The 11,175-nt window shown below is 41.3% G+C and overlaps 1 protein-coding gene across 1 annotated transcript; it reads right to left on the bottom strand.

Moving 5' to 3' along the window:
- Positions 1 to 467: 467 nt before the first annotated feature.
- TOMM7 (translocase of outer mitochondrial membrane 7) lies at positions 468 to 10,914 on the bottom strand. The gene is made up of 3 exons (XM_010366969.2): positions 10,724 to 10,914; positions 6,160 to 6,208; positions 468 to 682 (listed from the first exon to the last, which is right to left on the bottom strand). Exons 1-3 carry the CDS (start codon positions 10,824 to 10,826, stop codon positions 667 to 669), a joined length of 168 nt encoding a protein of 55 aa, XP_010365271.1. The 5' UTR covers positions 10,827 to 10,914; the 3' UTR covers positions 468 to 666.
- Between the last annotated feature and the right edge of the window lie 261 nt (positions 10,915 to 11,175).

The raw sequence follows: 11,175 nt of genomic DNA on the forward strand, positions 1-11,175 counted from the left end.
GCTCTCCACGGGCTCTTGCCCAGCCAGCTCTAGTTTCCCAATATAACTGAGGGAAACTTTAGACTCACATTTAACCTACAAATAAATCACACAACTCTCCAGTGCAACAGAGCCACCAGGACTTTTATTTCTTGCGCTCAGAACTTTAATGCAGAGGAGGAAGTGACAGTTTGGTTTGTCACAAACTGAGAACTATCTGTATTCTTACTACATTCGGAATACCCTAGGAGTTATTAATTCACTGCAAAGGGAAACTGTAATCCATATGTTAGGTCAATGGGCAGGAATTAACTTGGAAAATTTTTTTTATATCATGATCCACCCGCCTTGGTCTCCCAAAGTGCTGGGATTTACAGGTGTAAATAGCACCTAGGTATATACACAAATTCCCCGTTTTAAAAAAGTACCAAAAGGCTTAATTTTTACCTGATAATCCTAGCATGTTCAATTCAAAAAAGACTCAAGCATAACATTGTTAAAAACATTTATTCTGATACATTCTATCATAAGTTAGTACAAGTTCCACTCTGCTACAGATGCATCTGTGAAGAGCCTTGTGCCATCCAACTAGTGACTGAACGATGTCCCATCTCTTATCCGAGCCAGAGCACACATCTTCCATGCTGTCCGCTGATTGCCTCCAAATCCAGAAGACCAAATAATCCTTTATCCCCAAAGTAGGCTAAAATATTTGTGAAGAGGAGAAAGAAATTAAATTCCAAAATAAAAATCTTCTACACATAACCTAAGACCTGGAAAATTTTATACATTTATGTTTGTTTCCTCATCTATCAAATTCAGAGTTATGAAAAGACTAGGATCAATCCCACCAAACAAATTAAACATACAGAACTGTATTAAAATACACTTTAGTTACTTTTGAGCGCAGTTACCTATCATAAACAAACACAAAAATGTGAGCAGACAGAAAATGAAGTCAATCAAAAGGAAAACTATTACTCATTTCCATATTAACAGGTAAGCCTGATAAACCCAGAAAACAAAGCTATCTCATTATTAGATGCAACATCAGTAATACTAAAATAACATTTATTGAATGGTTTCTGTGCATTAGACACTAAGGAAAGTTCACAACTCCCAACTACGATCCCTATTTTAATGTGGAAATTGAGGAACTGAGATAGTTTTACCATTTAAGAGGGTAGAGTGGGATGTGGCCTAAGTGCTCTTACAACCATTAGGTTCCTAGGGAGCAATTAGCCTCCACTTCCACCTCAACTAACTCTTACCCCAAACATTCCAGTCACTAAGAAGCCCAACTCCCAAATCATTTGCTGACTCCAGTAGAGTCTAAGAAGGAGGAAAGAGATGGTTTCATTTCTAAATCCGGCTACTTAAAAATGTGGCCCATTGAATAAAACTGCATTATTAAATGACAATGACAGTTTTGTAGTTTATTTTTAAAAATTATTTTCAGCCAGGCGCAATGGCTCATGCCTGTAATCCCAGCACTTTGGGAGGCCAAGGCAGGTGGATCACGAAGCCAGGAGATCAAGACCGTCCTGGCTAACACTGTGAAACCCCGACTCCACTAAAAATACAAAAAAAAAAAAAAAAAAATTAGCTGGGCATGGTGGTGGGAGCCTGTAATCCCAGCTACGTGGGAGGCTGAGGCAGAATAGCATGAACCCAGGAGGCGGAGCTTGCAGTGAGCCAAGATCACGCCACTGCACTCCAGCCTAGGTGACAGGGCAAGACTCCGTCGCAAAAAAAAAAAAAAAAAAAAAGAAATTTCCCTGTGCCTAAGAAGAAAACACACATCTATTTCCAATTTCCATTGTGTATTAAAATCTCCCCTTAAACTCTTAAGTATTTTTGCACACAGTGAAAATATAAAAATAAATTACTGACTAGGCATGATAGCTCATGCCTGTAATCCCAGGACTTTGGAGGCTGAGGCGGGTGGATCGCCTGAGCCCACGAGTACGAAACCAGCCTTGGAAACATGGTGAAACCCTGTCTCTTAAAAAAAAAAAAAGAAAAAAAAAAGAAAGGCTGGGCGCAGTGGCTCACGCCTGTAATCCCAGCACTTTGGGAGGCCAAGGCGAGCGGATCACGAGGTCAGAAGATCAAGACCATCTTGGCTAACATGGTGAAACCCCGTCTCTACCAAAAACACACACACACAAAATTAGCTGGGCATTGTGGCAGGCGCCTGTAGTCCCAGCTACTCGGCAGGAGAATGCAGTGAACCCGGGGGGCGGAGGTTGCAGTGAGTCGAGATCGCACCACTGCACTCCAGCCTGGGCAACACAGATCGAGACTCCATCTCAAAAAACAAACAAAACAACAACAACAAAAAAAAACAGCCTGACCAACATGGTGAAACCCTGTCTCCACCAAAAAAAAAAAAAAAATACAAAAATTAGCCGGGCTTCATGGTGCATGCCTGTAATCCCAGCTACTCAGGAGGCTGATGCAGGAGAATCGCTTGAATCTGGGAGGTAGAGGTTGCAGTGAGCCGAGATTGGGCCATTGCACTCCAGCCTGGGCGACAGAGCAAGACTCCAACTCCAAAAAAAAAAAAAAAAAAATTAGCCAGGCGTGGTAACACGTGCCTGCTGTCCTGGCTACTAGGGAGGCTGAGGTGGGAGGACCACCTGAGCTCAGGAGGTCAAGGCTGCAGTGAGCCATGACTGCGCCACTGCACTCCAGCCTGGGTGACAGAAGAAAACACAAAAAAAGATCTAAAAGGTCTCTTCTTCAATGGTAATGGGCAGCAAAAATATAAAAAGGAAATTTTGCTCAGCCTTATGCAGATAATGGAAATGATTCTCTTAACCTTGATATTCACATATTTTGCCTAAATATTTCACTAAGACACTGCCCCTTATATATTAAAGTACTTTTGAATAAGGCATTCATGTCAACCAACATTTGCTGACCACATACAATGAGCCATCCTGGGTGAAAGAGGATACTAAGATGAAAGTGGTCCTAATCTCAAAGAACCCAACAACTTGGCAAGGGAAACAAACTAGTAGATCCTTAACTGTATTATTTACATAAGTATTATATACACAATAAATATATGTAGAAACAATAGACTTTATATTAATAAACAATAAATTTTATGTTAATAAAAACCATAGCAGGTATAATTCTGTTCCTTTCAGAGTACAGATGAGGCAGTTCAGATCTCTCTAGTTACTCTTCCCAGTGTGGGGAGCACAGTACATGAAATTCCTTAACTGAGTAACCCTTTACAGCAGGCAGTCACTCAATTCTTTCCTAAAACACAAATGCCTCTGGAAGGAAACCAGAAGATGTTCTTAATGACAGAAAAGATCAAGAGGATTAGCGCCAGGAAGGAGAGAAGCACTGAGAAGACAGTAAGATGAAGAAATGAAAAGCGGTAGGACAGGGATGCTTCACCTAGTTGTTGAAGGTTCAAATCTTGTTGGGATAAATGCAGCCTCAAAAAAGGACAACAGAAAGACACATTCTCTCCCTACTTCTGTATCCTACATCACCCAGGGCACAAAAAAATGTTATTTCCCAGCATGCTGGTCCAGCCTAAAATTTGTACAAGATACAATGCTTTGTCAATTCCTGTCCAAAGGACCACCAAGACGGCCAGGTGCTGTGGCTCATGCTTGTAATCCTAGCACATTGGGAGGCCAGGTGGGAGGATTGTTTGAGCCCAGAAGTTCAAGACCAGACTGGGCAACACAGTGAGACCCTGTCTCTAAAAAAAAAAAAAAACTAAAATAAAATATAAAAAACCCACAGAAGACCATCAAGAGATGAGGGTCATTAATTCAACACTTGTTGAGCAATTACTTGAGGTGCTTATGAGACAAAATATATTATAGCTACAAGGCAGAGAATGACAGATACAAAAGGATACTATGGGGCTGGACGCAGTGGCCCATGCCTATAATCTCAGCACTTGATCCCAGGAGTTTGAGACCAGACTAGGCAATATGGTGAGATCCTGCCTCTATAAAAATTAAAAAGAAAAAAAGAAACTATAGAAACACAAAAAACAGAATAGTTTTAGCTAGGAGGAAAGAAGGAAGAGATTTACGGAAGGGGCAACATTTGAGATTGGGCTTTTCTAGAAGCAGATTTCCATCCAGTGGAAACTAAGGGGGAAAAGCATTCCAGGCTGAGGGAGCACAAGTATAGGGGCAAAGGCATAAAAATATATATAGTTTATTCTGGGACTTAGCATGCAGTATCATACAGCTAGAGCACTGTTTTCATAGGATAAGGAAATGAGGATAAAAAGATGACACTGAAAAGATTAAAAATTATTATTAATAGCTTACTGATCACATATTACTTGACAAGTACTAATACTTTATATATAATATTCTTATTCAATGCTCATAGCTACCTTATTATGTAGGTATTATTATCCCCAAATGATAAAAAGCAGAGATGAAGTTTAGAAAGGTTAATGGCTTCTTGGAGAAAGTTATTTGATGATAATTTCCAGTACTTGGAAATGCCACACAGCTTGACTCAGTCGTCCTCTCTCACGCTTCCCAAGGTAATGTTTCTCTAAGGAAATAACTGGTCTAAGGCCAAGGCCACTCAACTAGTAGGCAGCAGATATATTGCCTCAATCCCTATTTTACAGAAAAGGAAACGATAGATCAAAGAATAAAGGCTAAGAAAAAAGGACTTAGTGGGGATTCTCTGAAAGCAGTTCTTAAAAGTCATGCCATAAATAGTTAAAGGAAGAGAGGGAGGAGAGGAAGGTAGTGCGTGAAGATCATCTGTTGAAAAACTTTATCAGGGAAAAGAGAATAACTGCAGAAGTGAACAATTTGAAGGCACATATTGTGGTACCCTTTGAGAATAAAAAAGACCTTCCTCTGAAAAAGAAGAGAGCAGCAAGGCAGATGTGGTGGACGAAATTCATATCAGATGGCATTGTGCTAAGTAAAGGAAGAGGTAAAATTACTTGGGGAAGGCCACATGGACCCAGCGGAAAGAATGCGAGCTTCGGAAATAGAACATATTCCACCACCTACTTACTGTATAACCTGCTCTGAAGGACTGAAGTGACAACTAGACACATTGTGTAAAAAGCACCTAAAGCAGTGGCTGACACATTGTAGGTGATAGTGAATAACATATTTTCTGCCCACTCTAGAAAAACGTGGCTTACAGTAAAAGTTCGAAGAAAATGAATGAAGCCCTAGAATAGTCAGTGAAAAGTCTGTGAGGGCAACCCACAAGAGAGGTCTGAGACAGGATCAAGCAGAAATTCAATTCACTAGTGTGCAGTAGTCATGATCATCATAGTGCCACAAATATCAGTCCTTCCTCCAGAGCAAACCTCCCTGTTTGAGATTACACGTATACATATAATTTTCACAAGTATGCACATATATGCATACATGTGTATATGAATATGTATACTGTGTGTGTGAAGTTTTCACGAGTGCTTACACATACCAGCAAGATCATTTCTGAGAAAGGAATTTGACAGTCAAGAGCCATAAATGTTCATATACTTTATTAATCCCATGACAATTTATAAGGAAATCAAAATCTATAAAAGCTATGTATACACAAATGTTAATTATTTACCTTTTTCCTTTTTTTTGGTAGAGTTGGATCTTGCTATATTGCCCAGGCTGGTCTTGAACTCCTAGCCTCAAGCAACCCTCCCACGATCTTCCCACCTTGGCTTTCCAAAGTGCTGAGATTGCAGGTGTGAGCCACCACACCCTGCCCAAATGTTAATTATATTGTTGTATAAAATACTTAAAAATTGAAAAACCTAGGTAAACCACAACTGGAAAACACATGGGATAGCAACTCAAATTTTAAGTGAAAACAAAATCCTGCATACCCTTGTCAGAATGACATAAAAGGTTGTATTCATCTGAATGAGGACAAGATGGGAATATGGGAAATTTAAAACAGTTTGCATTTTAAAGTGGTAGGATAATAAATTCTTTTTCTGTTAAAATGTGCTTCGTTGTAGTTATAACATGGTACAGTAAATACAAATTAGGAGGGGGAAGAGAAAGTAGTTGCAGTTTTCCAATAACCCAAAACTATACTGACTGATAAAGCTCCATTTCAAGGCCTGCCACTATTACCCTTTTACATCTTAGTGATTCAGTACTACTGTATGAACATTTGCCCTGAAATGTTTAGTTTTAAGAGCAGTACCTCAAAACAGTTGGTTCAGGCATTCCAGGATCTGCACCCCTCTTAAATCCTGAATCAAGGAAGACAGAAGAGAAAAAAGTATTAATTAAACCCCCAGCAAACAAAACATTTACAATCAAGACTTTTTCTTCTTTGTAATCCAACCTAGGATAGCTAGAATGGTATCTAGACCAACCAGCACTATCTAAATTTACCTGTACTACAGAAGTCTCTAATCTTCATTAGAGTATGAAATTGTGTCCAGGACTAATCAGTAGGAAGAACAAGCTATCTTACTCCTTTCTTTTTGAAACAGAGTCTCACTCTGTCACCCAGGCTGGAGTGTTGTGGCATGATCTCAACTCACTGCAACCTCTGTCACCTCTGCCTCCCAGGCTCAAGCTATTCTCCTGTCTCAGCCACCTAAGTAGCTAGGATTATAGGCACACACTGCCACGCTCAGCTAAATTTTTTTGTATTTTTAGTACAGACAGGATCTCACTATGTTGGCCAGGCTGGTCTCAAACTCCTGACCTCAAATGATCCACCTGCCTCGGCTTTCCAAAGTGCTGGGATTACAGGTGTGAACCACCATGCCCAGACAAAAACAAACAACTTTCTCAGTGAGTCACTGCACACGGTCATTATTCCTATTATATACACAATTGGCACAGTTGCCCTTAGCATGTTCTATCTTTCATTATTAGTCATTTACCCAGAAATAAGATACCACAACTCCCAAATTATACTGGATGAAAGACTATGAAGAGCAAAATGATTTTTGGAAAAACACACAACCAAGCTTTTAAATTTTTTTAGAGACAAGGTTTCACTATATTGCTGAGGCTGGTCTTGAACTCCTGGGCTCAAGTGATCAGACTCCTCAGCCTCCCAAAGTGCTGGGATTACAGGCATGAACCACCATGCCTGGAGGAAAAACTACTGAACTTTTTAAAAAACACAACTGAGGAAATTTTATCCCTCATAAACCTCTCTTTTTATAAAACAACGACCAATGATAGAAAAGGGACAGGGTGGAAGGCGGGGGACGGCAGGGGATGGATCATCCAATACTTATTATTTAACAACCTAAATACTCTTTACAAGTATGGTTATCTTTTACCGTTTAAAATATATTTATAAACTAACCTGATAACATATATGCTCACTTGCTGAAGTAACTGATTAAGTTTGGGAGGTTTAAAGAACTAAGAGGGGTCTGCAATTTTATCTTATTTAAAAGATAACAAAAAATAGTATTTGTAATAGGCAATAAAAGTTAATATTTTTAAAAAAATCTTCTGTGACTTAGACCATTAAAATAAATAAATAAAAGATAACAAACTGGCCTGCCAGTTTCACAGATGTTGGTATAAATTTTTTTTATTTTTATTTTTTTTATTATTTTTTTTTTGAGACGGAGTCTCGCTCTGTCGTCAGTCTGGAGTGTAGTGGTACAATCTCAGCTCACTGCAACCTCCGTCTCCTCCCGGGTTCAAGCTATTCTCCTGCCTCAGCCTTCTGAGTAGCTGGGATTACAGGCATGCACCACTACGCCCAGCTAATTTTTGTATTTTCAGTAGAGATGGGGTTTATCCATGTTGGTCAGGCTGGTCTCAAACTCCTGACCTCTGGTGATCTATCCACCTCAGCCTCCCAAAGTGCTGGGATGACAGGCGTGAGCCACTGCACCCAGCTGGTATAGACAATATTCTAAGTCAGAAACAAAGAACACTTTATTACTTCCAGCAATAGATTGTGAAAGTATCATCACTTTTGCTTCAGTTCCTCAACTCCCAATTTCCATGTAAAGAGGTCCGGATGACACCTGCACATGTGGTGGACTGCACTGCAGGATATTAACTGGAATTTAGGGAACCAGAATCTTTTATAATGGGCTGCAAGCACATCTCCCTTTGCTCTGTCTGGAGATACTATTTTCCAAGGCTGTTTGTTCTACAAACGCCCTCAAAAGATAACATGAAACAAAGGGTCATCAGAGCCTCTGCTTATAAGATATGCAGAAATGCGAGAGACCATGGAGAATTGCCTTCCAACAAGTGGCTCATTAAAACCTTGTTAGTAGATATCCAGACAGATTCTCTATTATCGTGTCACTGCTTGTCATATTTTACAGCACTATACTCCCCAAAGCACTGAAAGTTATGACTAAATCTAAATTACATACAAAGTTAAATCTGCAATTGCTGGTTTTAGTGAGAGTTGAGGTGGAGGAAGTAAAAGAACAACCTGGAGCCAGGTGTGGTGGCTCATTCCTATAATCCCACCACTTTGGGAGGCCAAGATCGGAAGATCACTTGAAGCCAGAAGTTCAAGACCAGCCTGGGTAACATAGCAAGCCCCTGTCTCTATTTCAACGTGGGAACTGGTTTAGACATAAAATTAAATATACAGCATAAGGGAAAAGACAATGATAAACAAGTACTGGAAAGACAACCTTAACATCAATCTCATAGAACTTGAATTGAATGTTGGGGTGAAAATCACCATAATGGTAGTCCTAGAAAAGGAATATAGCCAGTGTGCATAAAAAGAAAAATAAACTGTAGTATGGAAAAGGAATGCATTATCAACTCTTAGACGAAAGCCCCTGGCATGTAGATTGCAGCAACCAGCTATAGCTTTCTAGCAAAAGAAATGGAATTTCAAAACAGGGAGGAGGAGGGAACAGTAGATGAAAAGACTTACAGAGAAGCAAAGAACCACAGGAACACAAAAAGCAAGAGCACACTAAAATAGGACCTCGCATACACAATGAAAACAGAAGGTGGCACAAAGAAAGGGAAGAATCAAGCTTCCACACCTCTCTTAGCTAAAAGGAGAGCTAGTCTCAGTGTTTGACCAGCCAGAGTAGGCCCTTCTATTAAGTGAAAGAAGTGGGTGGGGGGAGGTGCTGCAGAATAGTGGGGACAACACAACTGTCATATTTACTCTAATTCTTGGTACCCACAAAGTCACTAAAATCTAGAAAAGCAATGTTTTTTTAAAAAAATTGCACCCAGAATAAGGGAGAAAAACATCTTTTTAAGTTCTATAATCCCAGGTTATCAGCTGGCTTGCAACTCATGGAGAAAAAGAAACCACAGCTGCTTAATCACAGTGTACTTTATCTTATACAATGCATGACACCTAAATAGGAAGCAGCACCTTGTTAAAATCACAGCATTTTAAAATGTGAAACTGAGTTTTAGAATTGTCAAACTATATGATCAAACTGACACAGCTGGGATGAAAAACCCGCTCTTTCCCTTTCACGGAACTGCCTGAGTGGGGCAGTAAAATTAAAAAAAAAAAAAAAAAAAACAACTACTGGCTGGACGCGGTGATTCACACTTGTAATCCTAGCCCTTTGGGAGGCCGCGCGCGGGGCGGGGGCCGGCGAGAGGGGCGGTAGCTAACTGGAGGCCAGAAGTTTGAGACCAGCCTGGCCAACATAGCAAAACCCCGTCTCTACTAAAATTATAAAAATCAGTCGCGAGCGGTGGCTGCAAGTCTGTAATCCCAGCTACTCGGGAGGCTAATGGGGGAAGGATCGCTTGATCCCAAGAGGCAGAGATTGCAGTGGGCAGAGATCGCGCCACTACACTCCAGCCTGGGCACAGAGCTAGACTATGTCTCCAAAAAAAAAAAAAAAAAAGGAAAAAAAGAAAAGAGAAAAGAAAAAACTACAGAATAGATCCCAGTCTGCAGCCCTAACTGAAAAATATTAACAAATCTTTGCAGTAAGTGACGGAGCCTGGTGGCACGAGCCTATAGTCCCAGCTACTTGAGAGACTGAGCTCCGTGGGAGGATCGCTAGAGCACAGCGGGCGGAGGTTGCAATAAGCCGTGATAGCGCCACTGCACTCCAGTCTGGGTGACAGAGCGAGACTCTGTCTCAAAAACAAATACAAAAAAAAAAAAAAAAAAAAAAAAAAACAAATCCTTTAAGTACCCTATAGTGGTTAAGACTATGAGCTCTGATGCCCCACTGCCTGAGCCCATAATTCCCTCAGTCAGCATAGCTGTGCGACCTTGGCAAAAGTTTCTCTATGGCTGTTTCCTCACCTGTAAAATGGGGGCAGTAACAGAAATCATCCAAACCCTTCATAGTACAGGTAAGAAAGCAGAGGCATCCAACGATTATTATTATAATCATGCTTTCATGGCAGTGGTACTTTCACGAGGGATCTAGATTCCCAGAACAGGCCTCTTTCCACTTAGAGAACAAGTGAGGACAAACACCCCGAGAACTCACCTAGTGCTAAAGAGTGCACTAGTCGCTTTTACATCCACTGGGGTCATCCAACCCTCCCAACAATCCCGAGAAGCATGACCTCCACTTTAAGGATGCAAAAATAGAAAAGGAGGGATTGCAAGACTGGTTAAAGACCATGCAACTATAAAGCGATAGAACGGGAACTTGAACTCAGGTTAGCTCGGCCCCACTTGACTAGACAGCCTCAGGGGCCGTGCACGGCGGTGTCCCCTGTTTTTCTCTCCCTCCCTCGATGGCCAAAAATGGGACAGCAGTCTCCGCCACCCTCTTCCCTCCAGTCACTTTCCCGGTTCTTCTCCTACTGACCCAGGTAAATCACAAGAGGGATAAAGCCCCAGCGGATGGCAAACTGGCCCCCCTTGAAGAGTTGCTGCAGTCTCTGCTTGGCCTCTTTGCTCAGCTTCACCATAGCGACGGCCGCGTGGCGTAGGGAGAACCCCTTACTGCAAACACCTCGTCGGGAATCCGAAAGGGAAAGGAAGTGCGCAGGCGCCAAACACGGCCTTTACGGCAGGAGTCGTGAGCGTCGCCAGCAGAGGTCGTAATTCATCACCTTTAACCTTCGCTGCTCTTCCGCCGCGCTACCAGTAGTAGGCGCATGCGTGGTTGCGATCATGGCTGGTTGTAACTTCGCGTTTCTGTTACCCATGCTTAAAGCGCATCTTCAGGTTTTCCTTCCTTTACATAGAAGGAACATTAATTAAATTCAGAGGGACTGGGTTTTAGTCCCAACTCTTATTCTGACTGGCTGTGGAACC

The sequence above is a fragment of the Rhinopithecus roxellana genome, chromosome 6 (genome assembly GCF_007565055.1).
Source record: "Rhinopithecus roxellana isolate Shanxi Qingling chromosome 6, ASM756505v1, whole genome shotgun sequence".
Classification (NCBI taxonomy): domain Eukaryota; kingdom Metazoa; phylum Chordata; class Mammalia; order Primates; family Cercopithecidae; genus Rhinopithecus; species Rhinopithecus roxellana.

Coding starts and splice junctions, on each gene's coding strand:
- TOMM7 (XM_010366969.2), bottom strand. CDS start 10,826: ATGGTGAAGCTGAGCAAAGAGGCCAAGCAGAGACTGCAGCAACTCTTC. Junction 6,209..10,723: donor CCCTCTTGTGATTTACCTGG/GTCAGTAGGAGA, acceptor TCCTTGATTCAG/GATTTAAGAGGGGTGCAGAT.